The 15,520-nt window shown below is 39.1% G+C and overlaps 1 protein-coding gene across 3 annotated transcripts in view; it reads right to left on the bottom strand.

The window, feature by feature from the left end:
• Positions 1 to 2,026: 2,026 nt before the first annotated feature.
• Positions 2,027 to 15,520, bottom strand: part of LOC147233464 (vascular endothelial growth factor C-like) — a 36,922-nt gene continuing 23,428 nt past the window's right edge. The window contains exons 3-10 of one of the 3 annotated variants that reach the window (XR_015106278.1): positions 13,546 to 13,792; positions 12,707 to 12,897; positions 12,160 to 12,290; positions 11,957 to 12,060; positions 10,624 to 10,758; positions 10,106 to 10,307; positions 3,880 to 4,260; positions 2,027 to 3,546 (exon numbers count right to left, since the gene is read on the bottom strand). Coding sequence is in view for 2 of the 3 variants with exons in the window: in XM_086148307.1 (XP_086004433.1) it covers positions 3,435 to 3,546; positions 3,880 to 3,945; positions 10,106 to 10,307; positions 10,624 to 10,758; positions 11,957 to 12,060; positions 12,160 to 12,290; positions 12,707 to 12,897; positions 13,546 to 13,792 (1,188 nt within the window). In the remaining variant the exon portion in view is untranslated. The remainder of the gene's footprint in view (positions 3,547 to 3,879; positions 4,261 to 10,105; positions 10,308 to 10,623; positions 10,759 to 11,956; positions 12,061 to 12,159; positions 12,291 to 12,706; positions 12,898 to 13,545; positions 13,793 to 15,520) is intronic. The other 2 variants (XM_086148307.1, XM_086148308.1) reach the window with 2 other exon arrangements.

A 15,520-nucleotide genomic window follows, 5' to 3' on the forward strand; every position in this document is an offset into this window, starting at 1 on the left:
AACAGCCTTCCATCTGCTCACCTTTTCTCTTTCTGGATATTTAGGGATCATTTATATTTCACAATTCTACTTGTTGGAAATGGCATTGATGTGGATACATTGCGATCTAATGGCAGGACGCCGTCACTTTGCGTGTAACATGATCGGCATAAATTGTGGGAAATGGGGTTTCACATGTTTCACTTATTTATTTTAAGACAATCAGACCCTTTAAGATGTTTTTCGTGAGTCGCATAAAATGACGTGGGTCTTGAGTTTCACACATGTGATCTAGACTTTGGCTAAGGTGTAGCTGTCATTCAAGACCAAATATGCTTTTCTTTCTTTTGCACATGTCAGTCCATTAGAAACAAAACATCACCCTGACTTTGTCCCATCAAGGCTTGTCCTTTGTTTTTTGTGTCCTTGTTTAACAGAGATCTGCCTCAGTTGTATGACAATATTTTGATATTTTAATGAAGAGGAGTTGAAACCACAATTGAGCTGAGACGATCTGGATGGCTACCAGCTGCAGCCCCAGGCTCCGGGTCATGTTACAGCGGCAGAACCATCCCTGGTTCTGGGTCCTGCTGCTCTAAAGCATCCCGTTTCAAATGCAAAGAACCTGCAAACTGTTTTCAGCTGTAATTGGATTGAGCAGAGGCTGTGGTGTGTTCAATGTTAGTCAGACATTGATCATCATGAACAGCTAGTGGATACGGACAGACGAGCCACAGCAGTTCAGACAACAGTCTGATCACAGGGGTCAGACTGAAAGACGAGCTGTTTTCCATCTGAGTCAATGTTGTTTATTGTGGCAGACATAGGGAGAGGCGATAGATGAGGAAGGAGAAGAGGAAACAGGAGAACGTAGGAAGAGTAAAGTTCCCTCCCACAGGTGTGTTAGAAGAACATGAGAAAGTATTGCACATTATTCATTGTCAGTTTATGTGCAGTAGGGTTTTCCCCCCTTGTAAAGGGTGAATTTAGTGACAAATTTTAGACTTGGATTTTTGGAATTTGCTGGCAGTTGAAGTGAGATGGTTACATTGTACAATAATGATGCAGTGGTTAGTGTCCTGCCTCAAAGCAAGAATGTTCCCTCTTTCATTCCTTTCCTTGTGGATTTTGCACATTCTGCTATGGCCCTCGGTCAGGGTGTGACCTGGAGAACAATAGTTCTGTTTGGCTCTCACCAAAAAAATGACATATCTGAAAATTTGGTTAGTAGGCACTGATGATGAGTGTTTTTACTCAGTGCTGCATTTAAATTATTGAGTTGTACGACTTTGTACCTAAAAATGTATTACTTCATATTTGTAATTTAATCATAGCACAGTAGGGCTGGCCAAAATCTAATCCTGTTTAAATCAAATTTAGAATTCAATTCAGGCTTCGAACAATACGAAAACAAGACGTTTCATTTTTTTTCATCTTACCCTCAATCTTGTTTTGAAAATCCCTCACAGCGATTAAAGTCTGCCCCCTCTGAAAAGTCCTCATGTCTACTGCGCAGTATAGTTCAAAAACCAGAATCTTCTTTTTTTTAGTTTTTGAGGGTCAATAAGTTTGTGACCCCCCTGCACAGAGTTTTTAATTAACTGCTGTCACTGCAATTTGTTTGTTAAATGACAGATCCACGACAGTGACTGTTACTTACCAACTAATTTTACATACATACATATATATATATGTATGTATCTCTCTCTTTATATATATAAAAGTATATATTCATAAAAGATTCTGATGTCTTAGTGAATACTTGAGTCAGTGCGTAATGACTTCAAATTTCATTTGTGATTGGAATCTGAATCAAGTCCGGACAGGTGACTCAAGTCCAAACCACTGAGTAATGGCATACGGTAATTCCTCTGGTAAATAAGGGAAAATTTTTTAAAAATTCTTTCTTGTCATGGAATTGTTTGGATAGTCCTCCTCGTTTTTAATTATTTATTTTTATTTTTTTTTGCCATCATTGACTACTGTTTACCAATTGACCTTAATACAAGAAATCAAAATATCAAAGACAGAAAATACAGAAACATTTAAATATATAAGGCTTTTAATAAGCATGTTTTTAAATGCTTAATTATACCATGAAAGAACACAATATTCCTCTCTCTGCCTCCATGTAGTGGTGAACTGTCAAACTGCAAACACCGATTATTTCTACTCGTCAGTAAATCTTTATCATAACATTAAGTCCCGTTTTGATCGCAAATATATTTCTACAGCTGTACCAGTAATTCATTACGGTGATGTTTTTTTTATTTAGTAATAGTGCGATCACCATGGACAATTACAGACATATTTCAGTTTCTCCATAATAATTAAGACAGCTTGAATACAAATGATTTCATATCACTCCAAAACAGGTCGAGTTATGACAGAGAATTAAATACAACAATTTACAATGACAGACAATTACATCTTTGGAATATCAATGATTTAAATATGAAAATCAAATATTTACATGCTTAATAAGGTGTGAAATTAAATTAACAGTGCTGAATCTTTATGAATGGCAGAATGAACCCCAGTGTTGCCATCCAAGTAAAATGTCCAAAGATCAGCTCTACAGTAGAAACAAATAGATATGATAGGATATAATCAGTCATGGGATTGTTTTAATTTGTATTTACATGGTGGATGAAAATGTCTGATTAAAAGGGAAACAGAGCCTTATAATCTACGGAAAGAGTCACCGCACTGCAGCAAAAAGGAACAGTCCACAGTCCACTGGAGACTATTACATCTCCAGTGGTAAAACTATTACATCTCCAGTGGAGATGTAATAGTTTTACAATCAATCTAGTGTTGAAACAGACACCTTCCTTTTTTGTCCTCAGTTAATATTAAGCCCCGGCAGCATGCAGTGTCATCATGTTGCAATATTTCTGCGACATCAAATACTTCTACTGTTCAAATATCTCATCCCTCATGGCTGACGAAGTTTGAAGTTGCCTGAGGTGCATTTAATCTAAAGAAAAGTGAAGAGTCTGGTCTGTTATTATCTTATTCCATGTTCTGTTTCAAACAATTGCGAGTGGCACGTCTGAAGAACTTGAGCATCTTGCTCAAACACGTTGCGGCAGGGATCAACACTGGCTGGGAGTCTGGTCCTTTCAATCAGGATTGTGGGAAAAGGTTCAATGCATGCCTATTTTTTTTTCCTTTCCTTTCTTTTTTTTTTTTTTTTGTTTTCATTGCATGCAAGTCGCTGTTTTTATCACCGGGAAGCTCCATTTTCAGCCTTTGGGACAAGTAGCTTTTCTGGCATGTGCGTCAAGTTGTCTCTTGAAATCCAACACATTAATTTGACATTCATCCCTCTTGACCTCCATGCAAAAGGAATTTCACTTCTGCTCTGCAAGTTTCTCAGTCTGATGGCTAATAAATGGTACTTCCTGAAGTCCAGTGACAGCCCCTTCTGCTTCACAGCCCCCCACAATGAATCAATCCCACTCAGGCCTCATGTATTCCGGTATGCACTGGCAGACCTTTTGGTTGTAGTAAAACCCAGCCTGACAAACACGGATGGGCGTCCTGCATGGATACCTGAAACAGCTGAAGACAGAAAGAGTAGATGTTTACATGTGCTTTCTAACCTTAATTCAGCCAGGTGAGTTCCACAGAGGTTACAACATCTCTATTTTTTTAAGGATTCCTTGCCAGCAGCTGAACTGTGTGTCACGAAAACATTCAGGAGCACATGAAACTTAACTTGCAGTAACTTCACTTAAGATAAACAGCAACAAAAGAAAGCATGAGGCAAAGATAGAAATGTCCAAGAGCTAAAAGCACATAAAACAACACTGATAAAAGATCTTTATGGTTGCAAATAGTGACAGGGAACTGATACAACTTAAAAAAAGCATCCAAATGACACTGCAAACTAACCTCTTCACCGCACATTGAAGGGTTGGGATAGATAGGAGGATGGCCAGGAAAAATAAGGAGAAGCATCTACAAGGATAAAGTTTTTAAGAATAAAATTGTGAAGAGGTGGTGTGAAGACACATGAGGATATGGAGGAAACAGCTAGAAAGAGGACAGAGGTAAGTCTTGGAGGGAGAGAGAGAGAGAGAAAGAACATTGGAAATTATATTCTCTTGGAATGAATACAATTGATTATTCAGATATTCACATCCCTTTTGGTGAAAGCCTTATCCAAGTTTTGTTTGTGCTTGTATCAAAAGAATCTGTCTCCAGAGAGGCCAGGAGAATAGCCAGTTCTGGGAGCTCCAGTCTTCAAAGTCAGAGTCTTCTGTGCACCACCCCCTGTGACCAGATGTTCAATCAGACTTAAAACAAAAATACAACTGTGAGAAGAATTGTGGACAAAGAACGTGAAGTGCCTTGTGCAAGCTGAAGTGGACTCCTATAAACCTGTGTCTGAATAATGTGAAAAAACGTGCTGTAAATCCACATTGAACTACAGGCCGGTAACTTCTTTAATTAGTTCAATCCAAATATTTTTTTGTGTCCCTTTGCAAAGTCAGAGGTAATTTAATGTGACATTTTAATAAACTACTAGTTGGTTTCAATCAATTCAGTTGATTTTTAGAGATCATTTAAGTTCTTTTCAAGGATGTTCCCATGTAATCTTAAGTAAACACATTTAAGGTCATATTTGACTGATTTTAAAAGTGATAATAAATTTACTATTTTATTTTCCCGTTATTACTAAGACTATTGAGTGAATTATCTTGGTGAACTCTATAAAGGTGGAGACTAAATTTGCCTGTGACTCTCATATCTAGATGTAATAAATGAAAATTGTGTATGACTTTCTTTAATGTCAACTCAGTTTCTATACCTTCATATTTGTAACAGAGTTTGATGGTTGGATTTTCTCATTTTCGTTGTCTTCTGTAAGATTGTAGCATGTCATCGTCCTGAAGCACATTAATTATACATTACCAAAGGCAGACGGAATTATCATCTCTTTTTGGAGATATTTTAGTTGTTAATGTGATTTTATTATAACTTCATTATCATAATATCATCATGTAAGGGGTCATGTTTTATTTCAGTTACATACTTTGATCCTATTTCAATACAGATTTACATATTGACTCTAAACAGGTCAATATGAGCACCGTCTGCGCTTCCTTGTAACCACTTTCATATTTTCAAAATGAACAAATTGGTTTTGAATAGCTCTGACAATGGCTCGTACGGTAATCGAAATTTTATTCTGATTCATTTCAACAATTTTAGGCTGGAGTCAAATTCAATAACTTGGGACTCAGAATCATAAATTCCAAAGAGCTCTGTAATTCGAATTATACTTGCACAACTTGATTTGATCTTCTCCTTTCGGCTTATCCCTTCAGGGGTCATCACAGCAAATCAACCCTCTCCATCTAACCCTAATCTCTGTATCCTCCTCTCTAACACCAACTACCTGTATATCCTCTCTCACTATGTCAATAAATCTTCTCCTTGGTCTTCCTTGAGACCTCCTACCAGGGAGCTCCAATTCCAGCATCCGTCTACCAATACAGTCACTATCCCTCTGCAGTGCATGCCCGAACCATCTCAGTGACCCTGACGTGTTGTTCCTCTGATCAACTCATTCCTGATCCTATCCATCCTCATCACTCTCAAAGAGAACCTTAGCATCTTCATCTCTGCGACCTCGAGCTCTGCTGCCTGTCTTTTTGTCGTCTCAACTGCTTCTAGGCCATACAGCATTGCTGGTCTCACCACTGTCTTGTACAGCTTTCCTTCTTTCTGGCTGATAGTCTTCTATTGCATAGTACTCCTGGCACTTTTCTCCGCCCATTTCAACCTGCTTGATCCCGTCTCATCACCTTTTTTCCACACTCTCTGCTGCTCTGGACTGTTGACCCCAAGGACCTGAAATCCTCCAACCTCTTGATCCCCACTCCCTGTAGCCTCACCGTCTCACCCGGGTTCCTCTCAGTCACACACATATACTCTGTCTTGCTGCAACCAATCTTCATTCCTCTTCTTTCCAGAGCATACCTCCACCTCCATAGGTTTTCCTCAACCTGTTCTCTGCTCTCACTACAGATCACATTGTCATTTGCAAACAGCATGGTCCATGGAGATTCCTGTCTAACCTCATCTGTCAGCCTGTCCATTAACACTGCAAACAAGAAGGGCCTCAGAGTTGATCCTTGATGGAGTTCCACCTCCACCTTTAACTTCTCTGTTACCCTAATAGCACACTGAACCACTGTCTCACAGCTAGCATACATGTCCTGCACCAATCTAACATACTTCTCTGGCACTCCAGATTTCCTCATACAATACCAGAGTTCCTCTCTTGGCACCCTGTCATATGCTTTTTCCAGGTCTAAAAAAACACAATGCAGCTCCTGCCAGCCTTCTCTGTACTTCTCCATTGGCATTCTCAAAGCAAAAGCTGCATCTGTAGTACTCTCTCTAGACATGAAGCCATACAGCTGTTCACAAAAGCTGACTTCTGCTCTCAGTCCAGTTTCCACTACTCTTTCCCATAACTTCATTGTATAGCTCATCTACTTTATCCCTCTATAGTTGCCGCAATTCGGCACATCCCCCTTATTCCTAAAAAATGGCACTATCATTCTTTGTTTCCATTCCCCAGGCATCTTCTCACTCTCTAAGATCCTGTTGAATAATGTGGTCAGAAATTCTACCGCTGCCTCTCCTAGACACTTCCATACATCCACAGGTATATCATCAGGACCAATGGCTTTAATGGCTCTTCATCCTCTTCAATGCCTTCCTCACTTTATTTTTACTAATCTCTGCTACTTTGTGGTCTACAATAGTCACCTCGTCTACCCTTCCCTCCCTTCCATTTTCGTCAATCTTAAACTCTTCAAACTACTCTTTCCATCTTCCCATCTTTGAGCATCCATCAATACAGTTTCCTCTCTATCCTCAACAATCCGGTCCTGCTGTACATCCTTTTCATCTCTATCTCCCTGTTTCACCAACCTGTATCAATAATTCTCTCCCTCCTTACTTTTCAACTGAGCATACACCTCTATCTTTACCTCACACTGCATCTCCCTGTACTCCTGTCTGTTCTCTTCAGTCCCCTCAGTGTCCCACTTCTTCTTTGCTACCAGTTTTCTCTGTCTATACATCTGCACTTCCACCACCAAGTCTCCTTATCTACTTTCCCTCCAGATGATACACCACATTGTCTTCTACTCTGCCTTTGTCCTCTTGATCTTCCTTGTCACCAGAGTCATCCTGCAAACAACCATCCTATGCTGTCTGGCTACACTCTCACCTCCAACTACTTTGCAGTCACTGATCTCTTTCAGGTGACCTCTTCTATAAAAGATGTAGTCTACCTGGGTGCTCCTACATCTGCTCTTATAAGTTACCCTTATCTTCCTGTCTTTTCTGGAAAAAAGGGTTCACTACAGCCATTTCCATCCCTTTTGCAAAGTCTACCACCACATGTCCCTCTCCATTTCTATCCTGTATACCAAATCTGCCCATCACTTCTTCATCCCCTCTATTGTCTGCGCCAACATGCCCATTGAAGTCTGCACCAATTACCACTCTCTCATCTCTTGGGATATTCTGCATTACCTCCTCTAACTCATTCCAGAACTTCTTCTCCTCAAACTCACATCCCACCTGCGGGTGGGATAACAACATTGAGCATCACACCTTCAATTTCCAGTTTCAAACTCATAAGTCTTTCTGACATTCTTTTCACCTACAGAACATTCCCAACAAACTCCTCCTTCGAGATATCTCCAACTCCATTTCTCTTCATGTCAGTACCATGATAGCACAACTTAAAGCCTGTTCCTAAGCTTCAAGCCTTACTACCTTTCCACCTGGTCTCCTGGACACACAGTATATCCACCCTCCTTCTCTGCATCATGTCGACCAACTGTCAACCTTTTCCTGTCATAGTCCCAATATTCAAAGTCCCTACTCTCAGTCCCAGGCTCTTGCCTTTCCTCTCCTCTCTCTGCTTCTGAACATGCCTTCCTCCTCTCCTTTTGATATTCTGCAAAAACATGCTATTCACTCTGTAATGGAATCAGCTTTATTTTGCCAATTCCTGTCCAACACGAGAGAGTTGACCTGAACATGTAAACAACATATAAACTAAAAACAATTATCCATTAAAGAAGGTAATCAAAGGTTTGATTTATAAAGAATTTACAACCTTTTCCCACCTATTGTACTGTTGACTTGAATATCTGACCACATCATTAGATTTGTCAAAAAATAATATCCACAATTTGTAAAAGATTCAAACTTTGTGACTTTGAAACTCTACTTCTGGCTTGACTTTGAAACTTGGATTTTGATTGAAAAACTTGGGATGTCCAAATAATTGACATAGCCTATGACATAACCCCTGCCATCGACTTTCCCACACTTAACACACAATGCATATGATGTCAAAGCTCATATCTGTGAGTGGGTGTGTTCTTTTCTTGGGGCCCCTTCATCTATCTCCAAGTCAGCCCATGGGCCTAATGGATGGTCTGCGCCTGATTACTTTGTCTGTCCATCTCTCTGCCTCTTCAGGCCTACTGGGTCAGAGGCTGTTTGCTTGCAAGCTGTGGGAACTGCGACTGACATGCGTGCATTGCACGCACACGCAGCAGAGAATGTGGTGGAATGTTTAGGATGTCCATAAAAGGTCACATGGAAACATGTGAACCAAAGAAAATCGTGAACCTTATTCATTTCTGAGTTTGGAATGTATGATATGCCCATTGAGATTTGTCCCTCTCTTCTTATTGGTGTCCTTCTCTCATGTCTTTCTTTCAGTTCCTCTGTGGCTCATGAGATGATGCAACAGCTTGGACCAGTGCCAGCACAAGCTGCTGGCTCAGGTGACATTTTGAAATGTCGAGTGTCTCCATTCAGGTTATAGCGAAGTCAGAGGTGTGAATTTTGTGGCTTTGATAAAAATGCAAAAGATGTAAACATGCCAAGTAATTCTACTGGGCATCGTCACAGGTTTTCATTTTGATTGGGCTTTCTATCAGTCGAGCATTTGGCAATAAAATGCTAACATTATTCCTTTGGCTTATGTAAGTAATTATATTATAGTAATTATGGGGAGTACATTTTCAATAGGATTGACTGCCTAATATTCCACCATATATTTCAAATAAAAGGCTTTTAAAAAAAAGACCAAATTATGGGAGTTTGACAGAACATAAATATTTTTGGATTTGTTGCTTTATAACTTGCTTTTTTTTCCATTCTTATTATGGCAAAATATGTGATAATAAATTGTTTGAGAAACCCGTTTCCTCTGAAGTGAAAGCAAAAACAGGAAATAACATTCTTTTCCTGATCTTGCCACCTAAATGTATTCAAGTGGGATACAACTACACAAATGGATTTCTATTAAGATGAGTTAAATAACTGCTTTAAGACTCTTAGACCCAAGACACTGTAACTAAAATTGCAGTCACTTTTATACTGCAGTTGTATTTATATTTGGAATTTTCTTTCTTTTTCCCGTCTCAGTAGGATCACATAAACCTAAATTATATTCCACAAATTGGGTTGCGCGGAGGATAATGGACCAAGGAGACATTATGGACATTACATCATGTTTTTTTTTCTTTTTAATTCTTTCATTTACTTATTTTTCTTTATATCTAAAATGTTTAAAGTTTTTGGGGGGGAGATCGCTTATTTTTTACATTTTTACAAAAGCTAAGAAACTAAATAGAAACCATAATATATATTATGATGCATTTTAGGTTTGTCTTCTGTAAATGTTTTTAAAATCTAAGTTGATTCCGCACTTTCTTTTGGTGGATATAATGCCTGGCTGCTATCTGAGGTAAAACTACAATCAGCTTTGACTTAAACATAAAACCTTGTCCTTGACTTGCAGACTGAAATAGAAAAATAAGTCAAAGCAATGTAAATAAATGTTCTATGCATGCATAAAGACTGGGTGGACAGGGCAGCTGAAAACCAGCGCTTACTTTGAGCATTTTGCCAATCCTGCTACTGGTTTCACGCTTCCAAAAGGAGGTGAGAATGCAGTGCTGAGAGTTTGCAAGCACATTTGGCAAAACTGATTCACCACAAGGTCTTAAAACTAAACAGGACTCCCACCCTGCCTAGTGCCAAGTCTAAGAGTGTTTTCTTAACCCACCTGCAGGTGACGGGGTTGAACCTCATGCCTTGCAGCAGACAGGACTGATGATTCTCTCTGCACTGACACAGACACGTGTTCGGGTTGAGGGTTTTATTCCGTGGACACTCCACTGCGCACACGCAGCTACACAGCTTCTCATCCCAACGCTGACCTGCAGGGCACCAACGGTCCTCTATGGGGACATCACACTGACATTCACCTGTGGTAATGACAGGTGAAACAATAAACTCAGCATATGAACAACAACCAAATAAAAAATGTTGCATTATGCTCTCCTTGCACACCAGATCATCAGCATGAATTAACCTTAGTTTAGGCAATGTATTTTTTGTAAATACTCATCACAGTAGATTTATAAATCAGTAAATTTTGACAAAAACAGAGGCCATCTTCAGCCGATAAAGTAATAACTTAAAAATGCACAATTAATCAATTTGTAACTTGGACAAGCACCCATAACTTTTATTTGATTAGCATGATTCAAAAGTGTTCTTGATAACATAAATTCTGCTCACAGGTTTGGGAGTCTAGTTTCCAGCCTGCACCACAGCTTGCCTCTGTGAGTCCATTTCGACAGACACACTCACATGAAGCATCCTTTAGAACCCTGTTTGGTCCACAGAGCGCGAGCAGCCCTGAATCCAGTGCCACTGAGAGAGATAAAGAAAGTTCTTTAGCTGTTTCAAAAAATATTGCAATTTTTTTTTTTTTTTGGTTAATTGTTTAAGTTATACAGAGTCTCACAATTTTCATTTTTGTCTGCTTTGTGACATTGTGACTGAAACAGGCGGAGATGGAGGAAACTCTTGTTGCATGAATGTACAAGCAGAATGCCACAGACACATTCACTTCTCATATTTCACTCCCTGAGGGAAAAAGTGGCTCAAATTATATAATTTATTACTCATCATTATTAACATTAGCATTTTGCAGTTTGAAATCTCTCACACATTCCTAACTCTGTGTGTTTCCCTTGCAGTTCTTAATGAAACATGAACTGTTGGATTCAGGTGATATGTGTTCGCTTATTCATATTCTTGTTCTTGTTGCGGTTTATTTATCATATGATTTTCAGACTAAGTAAAAGTATTTAGATACAGCGAGAAAAGATCTAATTTCCACATATGGTCAAGTTACAGCAGCTGATGTCAATTGAAAAAGTCAGACATTTGATGAACCAGACATCAGCCAGCTGGTAAATTTTCAGTGAAAATAAACATTAAGTCCAAACCAACGACTGTAACTATTGGGATGTTTGAAGGATGTTGGATTTTGGTTGGCTTGAAACACAACTTAAACAACATAAGCCCTTGGAAATATTGTAATCCAGTCGATAGATTTAGATGTCCTGACATTGACGTTTGGCAAACTAACTTTATAGCCTTCATTCGACCAAATAACAGACTTTAACAAACAGGACCAGCATGAATAGATGTTTCATAACTGGTGTGTGTATGTGGGAGTTTAATACTGATAAAGCAAACATATTGTCTAAGTAACATTTGAATATTACACTATACTGAGTCAAAACTCTGAATAGTCTATTTATTGAATATATGTGTGAAACCAACCAATTTGACTCGCGCGCATCAGATATTGTTAAATAATTGGAATTTAACATTCTGACGATTACTTTCCATCATGCATTCCACCAAAATCTATTTTGATACAATTCTCATCTTAGTCTGTAAGCCCCCTTGCAATGAACATATAGTGCATGTCCTGTTCACTTTAAAATCCCTACAATTCTTTTTATGTTTGATGTGATGTTTCTCGGCAAGATCAACTTTAGCCTTTAAAAACAGGAAAAACATTTCTGCGGTAAGAAAAAAACAAACAAAAACGAACCTGTCTCTCTGTCGGAATAGTTCATGGTGTCTGCAGGGATGCACATGCAATAAACTTCATCCCATACCAGTCCTGCAGCACAGGGAACATCAGGTGGAGGACACCTATACACACACACACACACATACATGCCTGTTTATCCTTCATGCCTGGATACATGAATTGGAAAAACACAACTGTTAATACAGACATGTCTCACTCACAGGTTATCTGTTGTAGCTCGTCTGATAATGGAGTGGAGGGGCCTCTTGGAAAAGCAAAGGCAGGACGTGTGGTTGACAAAGGCTACCGTGATGTAAGAGTTTTTCATCCTCGGAGGAGAAACTTCCAGCAGCTGGCAAAAGGAGAGACGGAGGTAAGGGTATATTTGCAAAAAAATCATATGCCTCCTTTTATTTTCTTTTGTCATTTTTCTGTCTTCTTGATTTTTCATCGCATTATTCCTTTCATTTCAAATTTTGGGCTGTAGGTGTGTGAATTGATTAATGGATGCAAGATTGTGCAGCTGTGTGTGAACGTGTATTTTGAAATTGACTCGATACACAGTTGTAGCCAAAGGGTGTCTCAAAACAATGGAGTGCGTTGTGAAACAGATGCTTTAGTTTTCTAACTGTGTTGCCTTTTGTCGACTTTGCTAAGACCCTTTGAGATACAAAAGCATTAAATATCAACACAATTATGTTACCGAGAGGAGATATCAGGAGGTAATATGAGTATTGGAAAGAATCGAAAGCATGTAGATGTACTCACCGTCTTATTTACAAGCGTGTAACTTGTATTGGTGCAGTAGTGGGCTTCGTTGGCGCAGCATCCACCACACCGATGCAGAGCCACACAGCGGGGGAAGCTGAATTGACTGGTTGATTCTGGGTATTCTTTGGCTACCTCAACACAAACCTCTCTGGGCTGGCAAAGGGTTCGTTGGATCTCATCTAGAACGACTGAGAATGTGAAGGAATGAGTGGGGGGGGTTTTCTTCAAAGTGAACATGTGTTGAGCAATTTATTGGATTTTTGAGCTGGACTGAAAGTGAACCTTTGTGCATAGACTTTCTGCAGATTTTGCGTCAACAACACATATTTCCAACCCATTCATTTTCATTCAGGTGGCAATGATTTACAGTTGATGACTAAAACTGCTAGAAAATTCCTCAAAATAAAAGTAAATAATAAATAAATAATAGGTTATAATAAAAAAATATATATATATTACATTCATAGGTGAAATTAACACTCAGTCCAACACTGTGCTATCATCTCCTGAGTTGTAGAAGTATGCTGTGGTGATATTAGCACTTCTAAGCACATATTGTAAAAATACTCTGCTGAACGAAGTAAAATGAGATCTTTTCTAAATTTCTCTTTTTTCTTAATTTGTAAATCAGAAGTCGTGTTCCCAACTTTATCAGGTCTAAACATTTATTCAAAATAGTTGTGGGGCAGATTATCAATGCAAAAGGCCTTCTGTCATTCCATGTTTTTACTTTCAGGGTGCCTTATCTGTCTCCTTATTATAAACCTATAATACATACAACCTATAATGATTGGAGAAAAACAACAGGACGAAGAACAACAATTGTCATTGTTTACCTCCCAGGGTGTCATCAGCTTTATAAAGAGCCCCCTTCCTCGGTGAACCCCACAGATCGTCATCACTGGATGCAACTGAGGGGCTTACTGAGGAGGGTAGGAAAGCAGGGGAAGGGGAGGAGGCGTGCCACGACTTCTTCCTCAGGCAATATTGAAGCAGATCGTATTCAGGGTAAAGAAACTTCAGTAGCTCATCCACATTAGTCACTGACTGCAGACTGGGCTGGTCATCTGACAACACTGGAGCCTGGAGGCAGAGAGAGAAAAGAATCAAAAGGCACTTTACAAACAACTTCCCTTCACTTATGATCACCTCCATGGGCCCTTTCCTGGGGCAACAGAACAACAGTTGTATTCATTTATAACACCACTGACAGTAGATAAAGACCAGAGAGGATGAGATGATTTGCATCGCAGGTCAGATTTTTCACATTTCTAAACATAGTAGAAATGAATTTGAGCATTCACACACACACACACACACACACACGCACACACACACACACACACACACACACACACGCACACACACACGCACACCCACACACACACCAAACAGTGCTTAGATTTATTATATTTACACTCACAGATAAAGAATTAGATGTTCTTAGTTCCTATTTTGCGGAAGCAATTAGATACCAAATTTATAGGAAATCGTTGCAAGTTTGAGTTGGATAAACAGTGAATACCGCAGCTATCAATGTGTTGTAACATGTTGCTCTTGGCTACTGATAGTTATTACGGGTGCATGTGTCCTTTTCCCAAGCAACCAGCACGCACACAAATTGTAGCATTCAAGAAGCGGCAAAACCTTTTTTCGCTCTATTCTTCCCCACCCATATTTTGATTTTGGAAAATGTCATCCAAAGCAAATTTTGAAATATCTGCTTTGTTGCTGTAGTGATCTAAGAGCTAAGACACTGATGTGTGACCCAATTTACCCATGGGATTTGACATCTCTATCTCCTTCTATTCTGGCAGCTAATGGAATTTTTTGGTGCTTTAACCCTTCTTAAATGTATCAAGTTTACCCTTGAGCTGGAAGCCTTATAAGTACCGACATGTGAAGTATACTTAAATGAAGTATTAAATTCGCTTGCAAACACAATAGATGTTCCCAGCCAACACCCAGCATCATTATTTCACACTGATTGTTTTACTCAGTGGCCCGGGTCCATGCAAAAAGTCCTAGTTTACATTACCTCCTTTATAAATCACTCCTAAGGTGAGTCATGCCTAATGAATATTAAGTCACCATGTTGGATTGTTATATCCTGTAAGAGAAGTGGCTGATTGTGTAACATGCTTGCTTGTTACCAGATCATATGTAGTGGTTAAAGTGAGAGTGTAGTGTAGTGAGAGTTGGTTGTGTTAAGACCATATCACATTTTAATTCTGCCCTCAAGGGAGCAAGAATGCCTCTTTAGATTTCCAGGCTGAGGTGGAGCAGGCTGGCACAAGTGGTATTACCTAAACACAAACCAGATCTCGAAATTGCCCCCCCCCCCCCCCCGTATCCTGTTGACTGAGCTTTCTTCTTTTCTCCTCTTCTTTCCTTTACCCTTTTTTCAAAAAGAGGGAATTTAGGTCACTTAAAACTCAACGGGAACCATGTTGGAAATCAGCATCTCCTAGTTTATTTGTATATTTGCTCTGTGTGCGGTAATTAAAAATATGACAGTAGTAGGATTATGGCATTCTGAGCCAGTGCAGATACTGTTGTTTTGGGGGGGGATACTGTTGTTTGTATGAAAGCTTATGCATTATTCATTGTATTTGAAGTATAGTTTCCTTATGTTGCTATATATCCAATATTAACCAACTACACATCATTTACATGTAATTGTACTGTAATTATACCTTCATCCAGCCATGGAGTATTGTCACATAAAAATTATATTTTCTTTTTTTTACTTTTTGATAGTCAGTACCAAATTGAATGTGTTCATTTATTTTTTTGCTTATCGGTACTTAT

Source organism: Fistularia commersonii, chromosome 6, assembly GCF_037954325.1.
Source record: "Fistularia commersonii isolate RoL2024-O1a breed Wild chromosome 6, RoL_Fcom_v1.0, whole genome shotgun sequence".
NCBI classification, from domain to species: domain Eukaryota; kingdom Metazoa; phylum Chordata; class Actinopteri; order Syngnathiformes; family Fistulariidae; genus Fistularia; species Fistularia commersonii.